Genomic DNA, 23,397 nt, shown 5'->3' on the forward strand with positions numbered 1-23,397 from the left:
AATAACTAATCCAGTGCAGCCAACTATGTAAGATAGCTAGCTAGCGATCAATATTATCTTAAATAATGAAAAAGAGAACTTACTTCAAGATGTGGATAGCAGTTTGGTTGCTGGCAAACACAGCTTGCATTGCACTGTTATGTTGTGACCTTAGCCAAATTTGAAAGTAAAATGGTCCCGGTATTTCCATGACATAAACGTGTTGGGCTGGTTGCTTTCTGTCTCACTCTCCATTCTACTGTCTTGTGAGTCAGGCAGGCTGTGCACTTTCTTCTTTTTTTTTTTTCGTGAGGGGCATATGGGACATACACCCCGGAGTTGCCTATCATTGGATAGATTTTCCAACTGAATAAACATTAAATGAAAAAAATTTATGAAATTAAATTTAAAAATCCAATGTAATCCCTTCAGTAATCTAAATATTTTTAAAATGTAACTGTAATTTGATTACCATCAATTTAAATGGTAACTGTAACGGAATACAGTTACTCATATTTTGTAATTTAAATAAGTAACGCCGTTATATGTATTCTGTTACTCCCCAACCCTGGCAGTATATGCCCTGACCATGTGTTTGTGAGACATAAATCCTCTTTTGCGTGGTTTGCTCAAATATCAGATTTTGACAGACTACAGACAGTGCCTCTACTGGCAGATTCCCTGTAATCATTTTACTTCACTAAAATAACAACAGTACATTCTTCCACAGGGTTGGCAAACTGACAAAGAGATATAGGAATTCAGTGTAATATATGTACATTCTTTTAGGACCAATGATTCACATTCCCATGTATATTCAGACCACAGTGTGCAGCAATTTTTGTTTTTTTACATGAAAAACTACATTAAATAGCTGCATACAGAATGGGATTACATCCAAATTGCAAAAGGAAGCTTCCACAAAGAACAAAGGGCTTAGACAAAGGAATGCATTCTGGAATAAAAGTGGTAATTCTATAAACACAGACACACACATTCTGCTGAGTAATAACAAAACCTTCTAATCTCATGCAATATAGGCTTATGACTATAGGCCAGCCACATGAAAAATGTTGCGCACACACACACACAAATATATACACATGCCACACAGAAGACTGATGATTGGTAAGGGATCATAATTACTGAACATTTATGTTTAGTTCATGAATTTAATTATCAGATATGTCAGTGGTTCATTAAAACACACATGAGCTTTGATCACTGTACAGCACCATGTTAGCGAGGTGTTCACCAGCAGATGCATGTCTGCATGTAGGCAGGACAGCTAGAAAGAAGCTGGCTCTTGAGTGAACGACAGGGGTGTGAAAGCCTATGTGAAGGTCTGGGGAGTCTGACCTGAATTCTCTTAAATTATGTATTCAATGAGTGGGAACAGTCCTAATGAGAGTATGATAAGGCTAGAGGCTAATTTCTAGTCAATCTGAATGACAAATACTAAGCACGGTGACACTGTAGTCTTGAGGTCTAATGTAAAATCTCTCCCCCCATACCCAGTTCCAGAGAAGAATGTACATCATATCTGATTCGGATAAATTATTCACGCACTCTGCGTATGCTATAGAGGCCCAGTTCATGCTATGACAAGGGCAGCGTAAGAGTTCATCATGCAATGTAAACTTGATACAGTCTGAGAGTTAACTGAATATAGAAGTGCAGATGGAACACTTCCAGTGGGGTACATGAATACTGTTTAGCTCCCAAGATGAGTGGAGCTCTCACAGCACTGCTTTCACACACTCCTTAGTCAGTAGAAGTTCTGAAACCCATACACAGATTATGTAAACACACTAAAAAATAAGCCAAAACCAACTACAAAGCACGCTAAAGAGTCTTAATGTCTCACCTCCTTGGAATTTGCCCCAAAATTCATACTTCGTACTTTTGTTTACCATAAGAACCAAATGATTTCTCCAAATTTCACAACTTCACTGTCATCTTCACATCTACTTGAACATATATTTAGTAAGGAAAACGAACTGCTAATCACACATTAAAACCACTTACCTCACACTCTCCAGTACTTGCAGAGTACATTTTTGTAATATGACAGAGTTTTGGCAAAGTTCATGCACTATTCATGTACATGTTGCTGGTTGCTTCTATTTGCAGTATTGTGAATAACTGGAGGGCACATCACTCCGAAAACTAATAGGTGTGCCAAACAACCAACAAATAGCTAATTATGTTGAAGCACCTTTTTATACACTCCCTCATTACTCTAAGGCCTCTCATTACAAATTACTCATTGCTGTGGGGGGAGTTCCTTTATTAAGCATGTGTGAGGACTGAAGCAGGAATGTTAGATTACCACCCCAGAAAACCTGGCCTTAATGGACTCGCAACATTGCTTTTGTCTGTGGCATCTTCCCAGAGCCTGTAAGAATTAATTGGGAATAAGGCTGAAAGGCCTCTGCTTAGTCTGTGAAGTGAAGACTAGGAGGAGCTGTTTTTAATTGCTTACCGACACAGGAACCCCCATCGAGCAAGTAGGAGCCATTGTCATGGAAACCACTCCGGCACTCGCAGTGGTACCAGCCAGGGAGGTTGATGCAGCGTGAGTGGTTGTGACACTGGATAAGACCCTCTGCACACTCATCGATGTCTATCTCACAGAGAGAGGAAACACACACACACACAAACACACAAGGGACGTTACTCCAAGGCCATTCATCCACAATAGGTAAAGGTCTGGAAGGTGGCTGCCTTCTTTTCAATCAGAGACCAGTGTTGTCTAATCTTGTTATTTTATGTCCCTTGGCATTAAATTTACAGCACCTTTAATTCATCTTGAAAACATTTTCCATACCCTCTTTGTGTCTTTTTAGATAGTAATTCATGTGTGTCCAAAGGGCACATGCTTAAAAAACCAAAGCTGTACAGCCTGTGCAGTTTCATCCTTTCACCTTGTCCATTGATTTAATTACCGTAAAATACATATTGACATTTTTTTTTTCAGTCAGCAACACCAACACCAGAATGCCACACTCCCAAACTCCTCACACCCTCCATTCATTCCACCCACTTATTTCAAAGTTTAGATAGTAAAGCCACCTCGCTTGTCCTTTATGTACTGAGGTAGAGTTGCATTTCTTGTACTCTTCATTAAGGGTTCAAAATGACCTCCCAAACTGATGCTTCCATAGGTCTTTCAGGCACAGATTTCCTTGCCCCAGAATGGCCTTTTGAATTTAAATGAATTAAAATTTCATCATGCCTCACTGATTTTGTTCTTGCCAAGAAGCCTTGACTACGAAAGGAAAGAGGCCAGGAAAGGTCATACATTTATAGGTCCCTGGCTGGATAGATTTCTCCTTGACTTGTCAGATCACATTTGCCGAAAGATCACATGAGTAGGACAGAGGTCAATGCAACAGGCACTCAGACAGATGACTGTGTATAATATGGGGCTTGTGCTCTTGTGTTCACCTTGAAGTAACTTAAAGAGAAGTGAAAAATGGAGTGGGTGGTATTCCTAAACAGCAGTCAGTAGTGAGCAATGAGCAGTGGGTGGGCTGGGGGTAATGGGGGGCGGGTTGGGGGAGGGGTGTGTTGGGAGTTGCGAGCCTTGGTCACATACCATGATGCTTCCAAAGTATCAGCTTCAAAGGGTTCAACAGTACTAATACCCAAAAAAAACTCTGGCTCAAAACCACATGTTTCGTATACACAGAAATGAACAAAAATGTAGCTACAAGAACCAAAGATAAAGCTTTTATCTTGTGTCTCACTTTTCTATGCATCATTCATCCAAAGGATTCAATATTCCACAGTGGGAGTATTGTGGGGAACAATTTCATCTGTGTGTGTTAGGGCTGTCAGTCACCCCCTGTAGTTCACAGGGAAATCAACCTGCAACACAGCACATGTGTCCCTCCAAGACAATAAGCATGCAGGACCTAACAACATATGCTGATGGGAGGATAAATTAAACCATAACATGCCTTTATTTTAGTTTTTATTTCAATATCGAGAAGTGCACTGTCAGTCTCAGACAAAAGACTTGGTAAGACACATGCCTTTCAGATTAATGCCCAGGAGAACCCCAGTCCGTGCATTTCAACTCCTTATCGTGGCAGAATTTTGCATTAAGATTGACATGTCTTTGTTTTCTACATAATCTTCTGCCCGTTACAAAAAACTCTTTTTTCTAATAACATCTCCAGTTGTACTGGCACAGGGATTTCATGTTTTGCCAGGGTTTTGGCTTCAAAATTCATGACTAGTAGGTGAGGAAACAAACAACGTAACTGATGTATCACCAAGTCCATTTAATGTGAGTGACAAACACCTTATACTGGAAAAGTGTATAATTATCACACTATTCAAAAATGACATTTAGCCTTTAAAAGTACAACTCTCTCAAATCCTCACTTATGCTTAAATATTCTTTTCAAACTGTCATCTAATTGAGAGAGAACATTTACAGCCATTTTCTCTTAACCCACTGAACTGTAAACCATTTTCTTGTCATGGGAATTTTGATGGCTGGTCTAAATAGTACGTATTTTCTGCTGATTTCCAACTTTTGACACTCCAGTAGTACCATATTCATTTTTAAGGAAAATATTTATGCAGCTTTGTGCTGTCAAATCAAATTATTCAACATCTAGCCTTCATCTCTAAGTGCTATTTAAACTCTCAATATGTGTAGGAGCAAGCAGCATTTACAACAGAGTATGAAAAGTCACATCAGCCTCTCACACTGTTGTGTAATACCTGAACTTTCTGTATCTAGAGTGACATATGGAGTCACACAAGTGCCACAAGGAGAAACGATATAAACAGCAAAAAAACAGCAATGCCAATATCCTTTTTTGACCCCATGACGAAGTGATTGGCAGTCACTGTTGACAGAGCTGTGACTTCTACTGGATGCTGACCCATTAAATATATTTTACATATGGAGAAAATTAAATAAATGTCTGCCATCTGTGATTACATTCTCTCCACTCTTGCATTTTTTCTGCAAGTATGAGGAAAACAGAAATGTTCATTGAATTTTTGTGAAACGGACCATACGTGTTATTAGAAACCATGAAGGCATGTTCTCTTTGTGCATCCTGCATATCAAGTCCTAAATTAAGCTGGTAGCTATATATTCAGGGATGCAAGAGGCTTTCATACCCATAGACTTCTGTGACATCCAATTCTCATTGGAACTGCCATCAAAAATATATGCTCCTATCAGCTTGGTGTGAATAGAGTATTCTCTGCCAAACAGCACTTAACACCAGCAATCATGGCTGCTAAAGACTCTGATGACTAGATGAAAGGAAAATGTATCTCTACTCTAACGCAATATAAATGCAATTTCCCCTTCTTCACTCCTTGCCTTGCTGTGCAATTCAGGACTTGTTTACTGAAAGGTGTCTCGACAATACATCACTTAAACACTTCACAGACGAGATAACTTGTAAGAAACCAAATTAAAAGACATACATTTCACACTGCTTTCATTATGTTGATCGTTTCTGCAGTGCATTACATCCTTCAGGTTCAAAGTCTACTAATATCTGCTCTATGAATAGCACCAGTGTAGCAGTTAGTACCAGTGTGCTTTTAAACCTCACACCTACACACTCTTATTCCATATGTAACATATTACTTGTACAGGCCACGCTACCTAACCTTATACAAACCTATTAACATTTTCTATGAATAATTACATAACATGTGTCATTTACCTTCACAACTTAAAGTGTGGAGGTTTAAGTTGTGTGTTCAATAAACATTATTTTCTGTGTCAGACAACATTAGGTCTGTTGACATGCAACAGACAGCAAACAACCATGTTGATGGGCATTAGAAAGCACATATTTTATTAACAAGTAAAATGTTTGCAGCATGTAAATGGCATGCTAATTACAATTTAGTAACAAGGAATGATGGTAGTATGTACAGTGGGGTCCAAAACTCTGAGACCACATTGAAAATCTCTAATATTTTCACGTAAACCTGGAAATAATGAAAAAGTTTGAGGATTCAGAAACATTTAAAAACACAAGAAGTTATGTCATGTAAAATGAAGAAGAAATATTTAAGATTCTGCACTATTTCTAGGTCAGGATTCAAATTTAAGCAAATTTGGGGCATTGACCAACTTAACTCCTTTGTACAAAAGGTCATTTCCTTGAGCTGTATCTTTTCCATTGAAGCATGTGTTCAGATGACACTCAAGTGGATTTGATCTACTCATCAGAGGCTCGTTCAAGTAACTCAACTCGCAGCCAGTTATAAATATGGCTGTGCATCAAGTTTCCAGCAGATCATTGCTTACTAAGTAGCATTGTGATAGTGGGAAAAATGGCATCAGAACTAAGAGAAAATTGTTATACTAAGCAAAGAGGGGCTTTCTCAGCATCAAATCATGACTAGACTAAAGGTTTCTAACGGGGCTGTGCATGGAACTCTGAAAGGCTTTGCAGAAACTGGATCAGGTGTATCCAAAGCATGATCAGGCAGGCCAAAACTGACCACACCATCAGAAGATCAATACATCAAGCTTAGTTCCCTGAGAGATAGAAAAGCAACTTCATCACATATACCGAATTTGCTAAATAAAGAACGCAAGACTCCAATCAACAAAAGTACTGTCAAAAGAAAGCTGTCTTGTAGTGGTCTCAGAGGAGGAGTAGCAGTTTCTAAGCCACTTCTCAGGAGGGGAAACAAGGCCAAATGCTTGGAGTGGGCTAAGAAATACCAGCATTTCACAATGGATGACTGGAAAAAGTCTTATTTACTGATGAATCCAAATTTGAGATTTATGGCAGTAACAGAAGGGTGTATGTAAGGAGATGAACAGGAGAGAGAATGATACCACAGTGTATCAAACCGACAGTGAAACATGGCAGTGGGAATATTCAAGTCTGGGGGTGTTTTGCCTACTCTGGAGTTGGACACCTACACCGAATTGACTACACCCTGATCAAGGAGAAGTACCACTCCATTCTTCAGAGACACGCTATACCCTCTGGTTTGCATCTTTGTGGAGAAGGATTTATACTGTAGCAGGATAATGACGCCAAACACACCTCAAAGCTTTGTAAGAACTACTTGAAGACCAAGGAGTCCTGACTGTCATGGACTTTCCTCCATAGTCACCTGACCTCAACCCCATTGAACATTTATGGGGGCACTGGAAGACTGAGAAAGCCAAGCATTCTGTGACATCACCAGAAGCTCTTTGGAACATTGTCAAATCATGCTGGGATAACATGGGTCATCGGGTTTTGCACAAACTTGTGAAGTCCATGCCAGCTTGAGTGCATGCTGTCATTAAAGCAAAAGGGGGACATACCAAATACTAAGATATTCTGAAATTTATGTACATTTTTCAAAGATTCAACTTTTCACTCAAATTGTTAAGCTGATATTATCATTTGTAATGAAAAAAATTAGTATTACATTCGAAACAAATGCAAAATAGAAGTGTTTTGACTAGTGGTCTCAGACTTTTGGACCCCACTGTATTTAAATATGTTTTGGCATAGCCACACATTATATGTCGGGGCTATGCAGTAAGATACTATTCAACTCATTAATTCTACATGTGTTGTTCAATATATATCATTTTAATGAACAACCTTTCTAAGGCAAACTGTAATGGAATAAACAGAGAAGCTCTCTTTAAATAAGTAGAGTTTGAGTGTCTGTTCAGAGGAGGGTGTACATACAAAACATCTCTAAATCTCTTTAAAGGAACTTTTAAGAGTAGTGCTACAGTCCTGCTTTTGAGTTGTTGGTGGGCAGAAACCATGATCACGCATTGATTCCTCTCTCACTGAATGCCACCACAATATCTACAGGACAGATGTCCACAATGATCCCCAATGGTTTACCTCACCTTCACCTCAGGTCAAACCCCTCCACCCTCCATCCCTCATATACCTACAGCTGGAGACTTTTTTCACCTGATGAGTCTTCAGCTGGATGGAGTGGTCAGCAGGGTGCCAGTATTCTTTTACTTTACATTACCACTTAAAAAAGACAGTACAAGTGAAATAATTTATCTGTGGAAAAATCAGCTAGGCCTCCTTGATTTATTGGAGATTCTACAGACTGCTGCTTTCTAGTCACCCACATACAAAAACTCTAATCTTATCTGTCATGTTCATGGCTGTACCCCTATACACCATTTGTAAATGGATTTCTCCGCCCTTGTTTACCGTTTCTGTTTTTTTCTTGTTATTGTTTTCCAATCGGCTGACTGACATAAGATTACATGATAAGACCTGTGGTTTGGATACTTGCACTCCACATGGCAAAGGAAACGACTTTGTTATGCCTAAAAAATGGGGCGGCAGTGTAGCATAGTGGTTAAGGAGCAGGACTCGTAACCGAAAGGTTGCCGGTTCCATCCCCGCTGGGACACTGCTGCTGTACCCTTGGGCAAGGTACTTAACCCGCAGTTGCCTCAGTAAATATCCGGCTGTATAAATGGATAACATTGTAAAGAACTATAACCTATGTAAGTCGCTTTGGATAAAAGCGTCTGCCAAATGAATAAATGTAAATGTAAAAAATAAATAATTTGTCTCCTTACTGGTTCTTCATTGTACAATAGAAAATAGTTAAAAATAGTTAGAATCTTTAACAGACAGTTTTCTCAGAGGACAGGTGGAGATTATGCTGACATGTGGTTGCCTGGTTGGTTTGTCTGTGACAAAGAAGACACAAAAGACCCTGCTTTGCTCATCAAACATATTTGCACTGGAGACAAACAAAGCTACACATGATCAAAAGAGAAGGTGCATGGGAAAATGTATGCATTTTGTATGAAATGACAGAAAATACATGCGATTGTATCTGAGACCCTTTGTTGTACAAAATAAAACAAAAGATATAGTAAAGTACCTAAATAAACATATTTAACAAAACAAACACTTGCCAGCTTTCCTACAACAGGTCTCCAGATGGTGTCAGTGGTGTAGTCCTAGATATTCTATTTTGTATTACTATTTGTATCAAATTGGTAGAATAAACAAAGTCATTTATTGTCATATAAAGCAGATCATTCCCAAACCTATAAATCAGAGATTAAAGCCATGAAACTACAGTCTAATCTAATCACACAAACTGACAGTTGCTGTTTAAAAAGCTGTAGAGAGTGTGCATAGTCCTGTCTTTCATGGCCACATGTTCCTCTCATGGAACATGTAGAGCTTTGCATCAGGATCATCAGACAATCAGATCATTTCCATTACTGCATCCACAGTCATCGGCTGCATTTAGACATTCCCACAATAGAAATGATGCTTGGGGAACTTCTGTAATACATGAGCGAAGCGTCCATTCATCTTTGATGCATTCACATCAAGCAAGCTACTTGAGTCGACCAGAGTTTTAAATAAACCATACATCATAAATTTTGAATTCCTGATGTGGGGAAACATGTATTTCTGTACTTTCAGAAAAGTAATATGAATAGAAGTTCAGATGCACCATCTGTGCAATATGAAGACACCCAGGAGTATATTACAGCTCTCTGGAGTACACTGTATATCACCACTGTGCCATAACCATGCTATACTGTCACCTTTGTAAATGTCCCGATATGTGACAGTGCTTTTCACTACCATATTAAAGGCCGGGGATCAAACACCCAAACCAAATGCTGGACCTGTCAAGTCACACTGTTACATATTTGTTGATGTAATAGACTATTAGGCAATGAAATAGGGATGTTTATCGTTACATAATAGACCTCCTTGTCTAGCGTAACTTCAATTACAGTCCCTACTGCCTGCATCACATTGCTTACTTCCATCCACAAAGATGGGTTTTACCAGAGCAATTCAAGAGGGATAATAGCCATGTTCCAGTAAGTAACAAATGCTCCCTTGACCTTCACCCAGCATCCTGAACATCAGTCCACCTTTGAGGAAAACGTACATTATAATTACAGAGGGCTACCATTTGCTATTCGTCAAAGGTATGCTTCGAGAAAGGAATGAATAGCACAAATAGCCTGGAAGACAGATAATTTCATCTGGTCCACGCTATCTTGGAAATGTTCAGCTTGTCTGCTGTGGGCTGTGGATTCAGTGCTGTGTCCAGCAAGGGAATTAAGCTGGATTCAGCTCCAACCAAATCTTGCTCTTCTTCCATTATCTTTATTTTTAGATGCTTTTAACCTCTTCTTAAGCAAAAAAAAAATGTGTCCAATCAAACCAAGGGCTGCTCCTAAGTTGGCACAGGAGCACATAGAGTACACTACGTTGTACCTTTGGGGCTCAATTAAGAAGAGCAGAAAATAAATCTGTTTCCTACCCAGTTGCGGGAGATGTAGACGAGCATGCGCGTGTTGCCTTCCCTTTCGTGAGGGGATACACCACCGAGCAGAAAAGAAAACAAATCTTCAGAACACCTCGGGCTAAAGGCAGAGATCCACCGGGAGGAAACTAATTACTGAAATGATGTGTTAGTCTTTGCTTTACAAGCACCTGCTTTGAAAGGGCTCACAATGATTTCCATATCAGGTTTCATGTTTCTATTTGGCTTTCTTCTCCCCTCATCCTCCTCGTCCTCGTCTCTCTTGCATCAGGATGCAAGCAAAATCCTTGAAAATACTGAAAAAATGTGCAGAGGAAGTGTTACCATTTCAAACAAATGGCCTTTACTATGTGTACTGAAACCTAAACTACAATTGCACTGATGAATTCTACCAATGGTGTTGTGTTTTACATGGAGTCACATGGATGCAGCACAGTTTGGAAATTAATCAAATCTTTTCCAAAAACATGTTAAGAGCAATCTAGCACCAGAACAATGCCTCACCAACTTCCAACAAACTTCCCTGAAAAGCAGCAAATCTCAACAACCAATAATATTTTTTTCCCGTAGTTTGGAAGTTTTACAAAGAGGAGCAGGGATACAGCCAAGAGCAAGAACCTTTCGCACTGTGATTGTATTTTTGTGTTTGACTGTTTATATCCAAGGCAAAGGGCTAGTCATGTCAGCTATATTATTAGTGTCATTTTTAACATCTAGAGTCAGGTAAAGAGAAACCACATGGGAACTTTGATGGAGCACAATGCTAACTGGTGATGATCCTGTAACACTAGCCAAACATCATAGCAAGGGGCAAAGACACCACCATAATTATTACTATTATTACTACTATCATTGTTGTTTTTGTTGTTATTATCAAGTGTCATGTTGACTATGTTTCTTCTTACCAAATATTCAAATTTCTATTTCACATGCCAAATTCACATTTATTGAGCTATGTTAAATTAACCTTAAATTAACCTCCACAACAAAATCAAGTTATATTAAATTTGCAGAACTCTCAGTGTTACATTAACTAAAATAATCTAAGAAAAATGTAAAAATGACTCAGTGACAAAACAGTGACTTCAGAAACATTTTAATTTATAAGACCTTTGCAAATTGTGCTCTTTTATTTAGGCTTATGTTTCATGGAAATTTGTGACTTTGCACTTAATTAGTGAATACAGCAAGTGGCGGGCGCCAATTTCTTTCAGCTCTGAGCTTTACTGCTACGCATCGGCAAGGATCTCTGCTCTTAAATGTCACTGCTCAACTCTGAAACTTCTTGGTCTGCACAATTACAGCTTACTATAATGGAATGGAGAAGAAGCAACCACTTACAAGTTGCTTAATTAGCAGAGGTGATGAGACAGGAGTAACACTTTTAATGTGTATGAACTTACATGGAAAGGTGCAATTCAAAGATGTAGTCAGTCAAAAACCTTAGAGAGGTCTGTCCCTACATGGGTATGAATAATAATATTATTATTAATAATAATATGAGATGATCATAAATTAAAATATGAATTGGTTTTTGATAACTTAAAAACTTGCCGGTCAAAATGTCCGGTAACAATGCTCATACAAAATGTAGCTACAACAAAGGCTATCTAAACAGGACATGTGTGTTTTGACAGCAAAACAGCCTATTAACAGCCAGCAACAACAAGTGCTTATTTATGAGTTCAGCGAGCTGTACCCTGACTGGGCTACACTGGCAAAAATTGCCTGTGTTCTGCCCGTGTCAAGTGTGCCAGCAGAGAGGGGCTTCTCTCTACAGAATCGAATTAAGACAGCGCTGCGAAGTCGTCTGGAGCAGGAAAGAGTGACGCGGCTTATGCGCATTGCAAGCTGCAAAGACACATTGGACACATTTGATTTCAACGGCAGCAGAAGACTTTGCTGTATTGAAAAAAAGGAGAAAATAAAATGTTACCTGGTAGCCTATAGGCTACATTTGATGCCATGTAGGCCTAGCCTTTTTTTAAACAGGCTACAGATGTTACAGGGTACAGATGTTTATATATATATATATATAATGAAATAATAAAATATATACTGTACAGTATAGCACTGATTGATCTGCTAGTGAAAATCAGACAGATTTGAAAGAGGCAGAACAGTTTCAGCTTAAATTTTATGAAATATATTAATAAAACCTGACCTGCCCTCCCTGATGTTTATGAAATGCAATACTAAATAGTTTATGCATGTAAACAATGGTTATTTTGTAATTGGAGCATATTTTCTTCAATTAACGAGAAAAACACTGCCTACAGCACATTGTCAAACCTGACTGCCATGGCCTGGTGCATGGATATATTACATCAGTGCATGTGTAATTATGTGAAAATACAACCTTGAGCCCAGACACTTCAACCTGTCAGTCTCCACTGGAACTCAGCAGGTCATACACATCTAAAGAGGAATGCCTTCAATTAAATTAGAAACAGAAATGTTGCTGAGTTAGGCACTTCATTATACTGTTTATCCCATAATAAATAAACCCAGTGGTGGAAACTGCAACTGCATGTATAGAAACAGAGTATTTAAAATACACTAAGAATGGAAATGAGTGTTTCCTGGGCTGAAATTATGGCACCACAACCAGGAGACTGGTGGGGCAGGGGCCAATCCACTGAGGGAAAGGGACTATGAGGGCAAAGAGGGCAGATGGACTAATAATTGGTCTCATTCCTCATGAGCTCACACCCACAAATCATGTGACACTGCTGTCCAAGGTAGAAAGCTGTAAAATGTCAGGTCAATACATTTTTCTGCAGAACCAATCTGTTATTTAGTATGATTATTCTAATACCATTTAATACATACCAAGTTTCAGCACTTGAAATTGTGAATAAGAGTCACTGTATTGAGTATGCAAAAACCATACTCATTAAAAATAACTACAAAGATCACTGAGCTATCACCAATAAAACAAACTGCATTCTGAAAAGCAACAGGGTGCCTTTCAGTCTTAATGGAGAGAAACTTAACAACAACTCTGGGTTTTAGGAGACTGAAGTTTTCATAGCAAGATCAGAGGATGAGCCTGGTTGGGCCCTTTTTGTTGGAAGAGATTAAACTGTAGGCAATAAAGTTGGTAGAGTGACTTGGAACCTCAGTGATGTATCATGTTATCTTTTTTGCCCCTCTAGGTACTCCATGCTGTGCAATGACACAATAACACAGGGTATAAACACAGACAACTGTCAACTGACGTCAGGCATGGAAGCAAGGATGTGGGTAAAAGATCACTGAGACTGGGCTATATACTTGTGAAATAATGAATACTAACCTTAATACATTACCTTTTGCATGACCTACCCTTTGGTGTCAGTTGAGTTTATGTAAGAGATACAAATATACAAAAATGGCACTTAGTCATTGCACTGTGGTCTTCAAGAATGAAGAGGAAGAGAGTGCTAAACCAAGGAAGGAAAACACAGCTACAATTTCCTTTAGCCTGAAAAACTTGTTTAAGCTTATATTAACAGATGTGGCCTCTGTCACATTGCTAATGTAACAGGGTCCAAAGTGATTAATATGGTCTGAAGTGATTACACTTTCATGACAAGATTAGATTCACATAGATTCCCAGAGAACAGTTAAAAAAATTAGAGGCTAAGTGAACACTAACTACAGAATACAAGTGGAAGTGAAGGTCTTTCAGTAGATGCTAATTCAAAGCTAAAAATAATGTGTTGTCATTATGCCTATTTCATGAACGCCAGTGTTTGCCTACACATACCTCTACTAAGACACCTCTTTAGCTCCAGCTTGTAGAGAGAAAACAACCTCACTGTTACATTCCTGCTGATGGAATACAAAGCTAGTTTCCACGGCTCTGTCGTTTGATCGAGGGGCCTGTTCTTGATAACCACTGTTCTGTGACCACAGATCTGATGGCTTTACCCAGCACCTCACATTAACTACGACAACAGGATGAAGGTACTCTGTCAGCTTTTGACAGGACTGCTCGGGGTTAAGGGATTCAGGAGGGGCAGGGTTTGAACAGTTATTTAATACTGCTGTAGGAGAACAAATGTATCCTATACCTTACAGAGGGAGCAAGTACCAAGTGAACAGCGGTTCTTCACTTTGTGGCTGCATTCATCTACTTGAACAGATTAGAAATTATAATCGAGGTACTGGCAAAAAGGCATTGTTAGATCATACCAATGATCCCATTATGCTACCATTGTTTTTTGCATTCAAAAATCAACTCATTATCAGGAGTAACCTGCTTTAAAGGAAGACAAATAGATTGCTTTGCAGTTGCTGAAAGAGATTTGACTAGAGTGAAGAGGAGGGTCACAGTCATGTACGCAGCATGCAGTGCGTTTGCCAGTGTTGAGGAGTCCTACCTTTCTCGCAGTAGCGCCCGGTGAAGCCAGAGGGACAGAGGCAGGTGTTGGGGGACACACAGGTTCCTCCATTCCGACAGCCCTCCTCACAGAATGCTGGGAATGAAATATGATGAGACTGGTAACCCAAGTTTCAAAAAGGTAAATTTATATATAATGGACTTGTTTTATTAGAAAGCACTTTAAATACATTATTACATTCCACAGCCTAAAATAAATTAGCACACATATACATCCATCAGTGCAAGCACTAAGAACAGCAAAGAGGAACATAGCAGCCAGCCACTTGCATTTGCTCATTTTCACGCTTGACTCATATGACCGTAGCCACAAACTAATGGCAAAATTGAGGCCACTCTAATGTCAATCACAGTCAAATATTATTTTAAAATAATGCTCTATCACTTTCTGCTCACTGATTACACAGTGAAAAAGATGTATAAAAAGGTTTAAACGATACATACTTCCATTTTCATCACATTGGAATTTTCTCTTTACTTTTTAGAACACCACCAAGAGTACAGTAATTTACCTGTCTTTTTAAAAGGGTTATTACATTCTGTGAAGAAAATACTAACACCCAATTTGGGGAAAAATAGGCAAATTATCCCCTTTTGTGCAGTTCCCTTGGCAAAGTCTGAATACTGTCATTGTTGTCTGCTAGCTTCCTGCTCAATATGGTCTTTTAAAAAATGCAGCTGATCATAAACTGAACAAAAAGAGACACCTTTTTTACCTACATGGCATACAGTACATACTGTATTTTCAGCAACTGCTGGTGGATGTAAAAATACAACGTGAATATATCCATGAATCCAATGAGATACTTCAAATTTAGAAATTCAAACATTCACATCCCCAACAAGAGAGGGCAAATTATGCAAAGGAGAGAGGAAGGGGAAAGACAGAGATACCAAATGAACAACAGGGGAAAAAGAAGATTTAAAAGGGGAGGGCAAACCCAAGAGGAGAGCCGCATTCATGGAAACCTTATTATTAAAGTCAGAATTCAGTGTTTAAGCTTAATGAATAACATGACTTGAAAGATAGGCCAGAGCAAAAAAAAAATTATTATTTATAGCCAGAGGTGCTGGTGTCTCTTGTGCATGTCCCTAGGCAATGCTGTAAGTGTGCCCTCAACATAATTTGCAAATATAATTATTTGCATCCCTCAAAAAGGATAAAGCCACAACTGCCTTTTAATTTGACTGGTTCCCCTCTTTTGAAAACTTCTATCTGGGCCTAATTAGGAGCCTGATAGGTTCTGCACTAATACCACACGCACTCTGAAATTAATTACAGTTGTATTGACTCAATTTATCCATTTCTGTGATGATGATGATTTTAATTTCATCAGCACAAATGGAGGCTTGTCACAGTAATGGCAGCGGTTAAACTGAGCATCATTTGGGCTGCATCACGAGTGTGGGGGATGGGGCTGATCTGTAATGGAGCCCCTCTGGCCTGGATACAGAAGGCAAGTGCTGGCTCAACATGCAACAGCTTCTGTACCAAACACCAAGGTGTGTAAGAGAGAGGCCCAGTTGCTAGAGGACAGGGATTAAGTGTGGACGGTCTCTGACAGGGTCCCTGCATTAGAAGCCGCCTTGGTCACGCTTGAACCTTCCTGCCTTTTTGCCTGGCGTGATAACCTGTAGTCAGCTGCAGGAGCTGGTGGTCAAGCATTGGTGCTCATCTCCTTTAATAATAGATCAATATCATTTCCGGTGACTGTGCACTGTGGAACCTTTGCCATTTAACACAGCTGGCTGCTGATTCAATGCAATATGATTCATGCTTGCATCTGTATGAGGAATGGCAATTAAGATCTAAATTAGAAACCAAGATTGATTTTTACTCAGTGATTGTGGGAACCATTTTTGTGTCATTGATGAAGGATGTCTACATGGTCACTGAACATCCAACTATCTGTTTCCAACTGAGAAGATATTGGAGAAAAAAATAAAGCATTGATTAAAAAAAATGGACAGAACTCAGACATTTTGAAAAAAAAATAGTTTTCATATTATGATGTAGAGGATAATGCAGATTATTGCATGAAAATTACAATTTTATTCTAAATACTGTCATCAGCAATAATGGAATTCCATCAGAATGCCATTTAGATAATGATGCTAAGCTGTTTTTACCCCTTCCTGCATGCTTATGCAGCTGGCAATAGCAGTACTACTGCAGGCAAGGAATACAGATTTCTGGAGATTTTACTTCTTACACCAAGCATTCAAATCACAGGTGTAAACAGTGTAAAATATAAACAGTGGAACATGAAGTAACACAAGTACTGCACTATCTAGAATGGTGATAGAGGGAAATAAATATAGACATTTGATATAACGGTCTTCATGACTACAGTACAACCAAGCTGAAATGTTGTGGGAGTTAAAAATGCTTGAATTAATTTTAATGCGAACCTATTCAAAGGCATCTAAGTATATCAGAGTGGTTAATTCATTTTTTCTTTTCCAATTCTATTGATCTGTTCAACTTCAACATAATGGTGAGAATGATGCAGATGGAAAAGTAATTAGTGGTAATTAATCAAGACAAAACACTTTAGCACGTAAAGTGTCTATCTAATAATAGACACTTTAGCAACAGAACTTAAATAACAAATTCCACAAGTCAAATTAAAAGTTTAACAGACTTTCAACTGAAAATCCACTTACTGTGACTGTGTTATTTTCTACCTGATTTGAAACCTCCTGTAACAGATTTTCCAAAGCATTGTCAGCCAGATTTTCATATTGGATAGTACAGACAAGTCACAGACACAGGCAAATAGATCTGTGCTGTCAAGTTAATGCCATTGAGGAAAACACTTTACTAATCTTACACCTTTGTTACAAAAATAACAGTGCACATGGTATGATGGCAAGCACACTTCCTTGTTTTAATGCATTTTAACAGTTGCACTGTCAAAGCAATCCTTTTTAAAAAACTGGAAGGTGATTCCCTGACCACAGGAATGCATGGAAGACAAATAACTACATACAGTACAGTTCTAATTATGTTAATTATGCAAAAGATCTACAATCTCAGTTACATAAATCACCCTGGATATGCATTACTGATTACATGGTATTCCATTATGATAGTATATTGGGATACTGAATTATGAAATAGCAATGTCAGAAATTGAACTGTATACACAGTCAAAAGTTTGGAAATACCTGATTAAGATAATGGGAAACATACACTCAAAGACATTGTGATCTAAAGATTTATTCTTACATGTTTAAAATTTGTTTCTTAGGCAAATATAAATAATGAAGTTGATACCTATGTATGAATCTCTTTCCAAAAATGTATATATTTTTGGCTACTTTGAAGAATCTAAAATATATGATAATTTTGATTTAACACTTTTTGGTCACTGCATAATTCCATCTGTGTTATTTCATAGCTCTGATGTCTTTACTTTTATTCTTAAATGTGGAAAATAGTAAAAACAGAAAAACCCTTCTAAGAGCAGGTGTGTCCAAATTTTTCATTGGTATTGCATATACACCTTATAAATATACTGTGATATGTAATGACATGACACAAGTGGGTTTTAGAATAGGCCTGTCAAAAATATATCACCCATAATTACACTCCCTAAGACAATGAGTCAAGTTGACCAACCCTTCATTTCCCCACACACTCTATCAGCTCTTGAAATGTAGTAGCTAATAGTTTGATTTATCACTACTGCAACTGACAGCTCCCCTCACACCTGCCATTTTCTGCCCATACACATATTTCAAAGTTCCACACCCTGTAGCAGACAGAAGCATCTCTGTGTGCTTACTCAAGGTGTTAAAATGGTGCCATCATCTCTGGGGGACTCTACTCCCCCAAGTATGAGTAAGTGTCTTTGGTTTTCAAAAAGAAAGAAGGCATTTAAGTAGTAAATGAGACTCCAGTCTGTAGGTGATGTGGAAAGAACATCACGGCTATAGAAGGAAATATACTGCATACCGAACCTAGCTTCCCACCTCCATGAGCATCATCCCTCATGTTACACCAGTATAGCACCAGTGAGTGATATAGTGTATTTAACAGCTTTCAAGCTAGCATGTTTTAAATATTAGCTAGTTAAGTTGTAGTGGCAGGGTGATCACCTTGCTTGCATCATTATAGTGGTTTAGATGGTCGCCTTACATGCAAGCTGAGCACTAAGACCCAAGGATGATCATAACCATGCCATCAGCTTACAAGTAGTATAAAACTAGACAAAGAAATGTACAATAAACAGACTAAGATTTACATTTTGCATGATTACTTTGTTAACAAAATGCTTTCTAAAAGAAAATATCATACTTTGAAAATCTCATACCATTTTACATCTAATATGAACAGCTAACAAATCATGAGTGAAAATATCTCATGTAAAGCTCTTACAAGACATCAAGGCTACAAAGATGTATGCACCTAACACTACACATTTACAGACCTACAAAAGCTTTTAGTAATGAGTTATGTGTTGATCCTTCAAGCATATTGCATCTGTTATTTGGAGGTGGGGCGGTACTGGCTGAATATCTAAACAATGTTACCAAGGATGATGAATAATTTAGGGAAATGGTACAACAGCATTATTGATCCATGCAATTTAGTTAACCTTGTACAACAAAAAAGCTAACAAGTGGCACAGACTGAGCCTCTAGTGGTTTTACATTTAGGAAGGTGCTCATTCAGGACACCTTCCAGGGACAGTGACACGTTCCCTCCAAATGCAGCTCCTTACTCTTCCTCTGAGAAGATTCATATTCCTGATTGCTGCACCATTACTGCCTCTATGTATTATTGATGTAGTCAGTAAGGAACATTCTCAATTTAATCTCAAACCTGCATAGAGCCTATTTCAATTAAACAGTTTCTGACTGAATCTTAAGGGATGCCATTGGGAGACAAAGGCTGATGCAATCATTTTGTTTATTTATGGCAAAAGCATTGGATTGGGACTAAATCCAGGCTGAGAACATCAATGCAATGATGACAGCATGAAACAAGAAGATTTAAAGGAGTGGAATAAAATAAGACATAACTACTCTTCTATTGGATACTGATAACATGTTTAATTTCTGAAGTTATGGAAGGATAAGCATGGTGGAAATGTAAAAATAGGCCTCATGCAGGAAGCGATATACATAACAAATTTCCTCTTATTTTTGTTCGTATCCACGATTTGTTCTTATTTTGTTAGTACCCATTGATTTCTGGGATTCACCAATGTTTTCTTATTTTTGCTCTTGTCTTAGGTAAGAGAAGATTTTACGAGTGGTCAAGAGCACTCTTACCAAGATAAGAAAAAACATCTCATTTTCACAGTCCACAAATTGTTTGTCCAGCGCAAGGAAACATAAGTTTTAAATTGGAGGAACAAAAAAAAACGCATGAATATCATTTAATCAAATTTATATTATTATATGTTTTAGAGTAATTATAATGATTATATTATTATTATATTATTCGTGGGCTAATTAGTTCCCTCTTATCTTGTTCCAAGACCCCCAGAGGATGCATGAAAGCGCGGATAGTACCAAACCCTATATATACTGTTAATGTTAATGGGCAGGTAGCATATACAGTGTGGATATGCTGGACAAAGGGATGATTCACGTCCCGGGCAGGACAACACGAGATTTCATCAAGTTCACGTTCTACTCAGAACGCTGCGCAATTTAAAACTTAGGAATTGTTTATTTCTGGAATTTTCCATTTAATATTTTTGGACTGCGGGTAACTGAACCCGCAGAAAGCGAAACCACGGATAAGGCAGGACCTATTAGTCCATTGATCCCAATTAAGACTATAAAAACCCTTGGATGATATTGCGTGTGTTCAGCTTCTGAATGGCCTAGACAATGTGTTTTTTTTGCTTCCATTTTCATGTCAAACCATTTTCTTTAATTTCAGTTATTGTGCGTCCCTCTGCTGACACGGAATTTACAGCATCACAAATGTTTAGCCATTGCTGGGTTTTTGATTTTCTAGTAACGCCGGTACTGACACTCTGGAAAATCACGTTTACTTTGTTTAAGTTTATTTAACAGTAAGTTGATTTCACTACTGCTGAGGTTCTTCTTCTTCTTACAGCCTTTTTTTGGTGGCATCTCTCTAATTCTTGGGCGTGTGCCAGAGTATTTGCACACGGCACAACCATGGGCACAACACCTTATGTAGTGTTTAGGGGGCGTTACCTATGCTAATAACAAACAATCAGCCACATGCCTCCAATTTATGATCAAGTGAGATTCTTCATTCAGCACACCTGGGTAAGAGCAGATTTGGATGGTTAAGAACGTTTGATGCATCTGGAGTTGACTTCTCTTATTTTTTGTCTTAACAGAAAATTAAGAGAAAATATAAGAGAAATTTAAGAGAATGTTGTTGCATGAGGCCCAATGTTAGCCTTCACTGAATTAATAGCAGTATGTCATAATTGTTCATTGTCCTGTCCTGGTGATGAATTATGGCAAATATTTTTGCAATATTACTGACAATATACTGATTGTTGGTCAGAAAAATGGAAGAAAGGAAGTACAGAGGAAAAAAGCAGAGCTTTGTGAGAGCTAAGACAAGCACTTAGGCACGAACATATGAAGGTTTTTGCCCTGCAGGGAAAAGTTGACAACAAACACGAATGCACAAAGGAAAAATGCTTTTCTGAGGGGAAAAAAATGGGTTCATCTGGAATGCAGTGGTGAGCCAACAGCATTTCCAGCTTTTCCACACAGAGTCCGGGAGCCAAAAAGGAGCTTACATTTCACTTTCATTTACTTCATATGCTGACAGAAGTTGGAATATTTTTAATACGGACCCACTAAAAAGTCTGCAGAAAAAGGCTCCAAACAGGCTTTATAAGGAATGTGTAATGAGACCTGAATTGGGTTTGGTTCCTGGGGGTATCAGCAAGTGACATGTAAAGTGGGTCAGGCTAGGGTTGGGTCTCCAACAATGTTTTACAAAAAAAAGTATGATAAAGAGCAGGTACAAGCCCAGTTATTTATGTTATGCACAACGTTATTTTGCATGGCACTGCAAAAAAGTGAACCTTCCCCTCATTTAGCAAACACTGTGACTTGTACTGTTTGTTCTTCCCTGGCAAGGTTGTATACTGAATATTGCAAGGGTGAAGGTTAATATAACTCAAGATGAATACATGATTGTAGATAACATCTATAGGGCAAGCCAGTTTGACATGTGGAATGGAAGGACTGTGATCAAGGAAAATGACAGTAGAAGTATTTGTCTCACAAAAAAAATGGAAGCGATACCTTGAGAAGTGGACTGAGTTTTCAGTGCTGTATGTAATGCCACTTGCACATTATTTAGTCTCAATAGAGTTTTTTTCATTCCACAATTTTAAAAAGGCTGTATTTGACTAGATGACCAATCTATTGCTGTTAGAATCCACACTTGCCACACAAGCAGAAGACAACAGTGGCATAGATAGAAATGCCATTAATGCATGTCAGAAAATATGGAGGAGTTTAACAACAGCATTGGACATGAATGCATCCACTGCTGCATCAACACTCATCATGATGAGGTCTATCTGATGTAAAACCAGACGTGTGGTCACCAAAGGCACACAACAGAAAAAAATGTACTCTCAGTGATGATGTCTTGTGAGGTAGCTGGATAAGTATGCCTGCACTAATATAAACATGTTTCATTCTTGACAACAGAGAGTGTTAACTGGTCCAGCAGAGAGTGCTTATGATGATGATGATGATGATGATGATGATGATGATGATGATGATGATGATGTGTGTGTGTGTTTGTGTGTGTATAGATTGATAGATAGATAGATAGATAGATAGATAGATAGATAGATACATAAATATGCTTATTCAATAAAAGTTTACAACTTTGGTCTTAGACAACTCAATCAGCAGCAGGATTTTTGCAGAAGTCAGGCAGCTTTGAAGTGTTTGGGGTTTGGGGAGGGGGGTGTTGGCATGGAGTGATGGGTGTGCAAGCTGAACAGCTGCTTATTAGCTGTGCAGGTGGTCCCTGGAGTGTGCAGCAGAGGTCCCATTTAGCCTGCCACTGATGTTACCAGTTCTATTATGGGAGTACGAGGCCACTGGTCACCACGCTCACACCAGAACATTACAGAAGAATTTTAGAACAAAGTAGCAGAGTAAGATTCATAAACCACTAAACAAATGTAAAATCTGTGGGATCAAAAATACACCCACAACTACAAATAACCCCCATTTTCTCATCAGGATTGCCACAATTTCAGCTCTCCTAATGTACTCACTTCCTAAGTAAACTATTCTGGGAAACTTGCTAATAGGCCTAAGTAGGCCTGAGTGAGACCTTAAGGTCCACTGAAAGCTTTGGTGTGCTGGTGGTCTCTGATGTTAATGCTAAACCAGCAAGGATCAATCAGTAGATAAAGGATCTAATTGTTTAAATATACAGCATTAGAAGCATTCCTGTTGCTGTGTTGGCTTCATAATTATTGTACTCATTCACGCACACATGCAGGCGCAGACAGACATGAACAGTTAGAGATCAGCATCTCTAAACAATACAACAGGTCCCACACTGGCCACCACTGACAAACCTTTGTGGAAGCTATAAGATCTGCATTACAATATCTGTATTTGAATCAAATGAAATCAATGTATATCAAAGTTTCATAGTACCATGTAGCACTGATGTTTTCCATACAACAAACAAAATACACTATTGTGTAATGCCATGCACTAGTATTCTCTGCATACAGTTATAT

General features: G+C 38.4%; 1 protein-coding gene across 2 annotated transcripts in view; it reads right to left on the reverse strand.

The window, feature by feature from the left end:
* The window catches only part of LOC118787848 (protein kinase C-binding protein NELL1-like), a 192,006-nt gene that overhangs the window by 8,943 nt on the left and 159,666 nt on the right, over nucleotides 1-23,397 (reverse strand). The window contains exons 15-16 of one of the 2 annotated variants that reach the window (XM_036543567.1): nucleotides 14,643-14,738; nucleotides 2,465-2,605 (exon numbers count right to left, since the gene is read on the reverse strand). In XM_036543567.1, coding sequence (XP_036399460.1) covers nucleotides 2,465-2,605; nucleotides 14,643-14,738 — 237 coding nt within the window. The remainder of the gene's footprint in view (nucleotides 1-2,464; nucleotides 2,606-14,642; nucleotides 14,739-23,397) is intronic. The other variant, XM_036543569.1, reaches the window with a different exon arrangement.

This window comes from Megalops cyprinoides, chromosome 13, assembly GCF_013368585.1.
Source record: "Megalops cyprinoides isolate fMegCyp1 chromosome 13, fMegCyp1.pri, whole genome shotgun sequence".
Taxonomy (NCBI): domain Eukaryota; kingdom Metazoa; phylum Chordata; class Actinopteri; order Elopiformes; family Megalopidae; genus Megalops; species Megalops cyprinoides.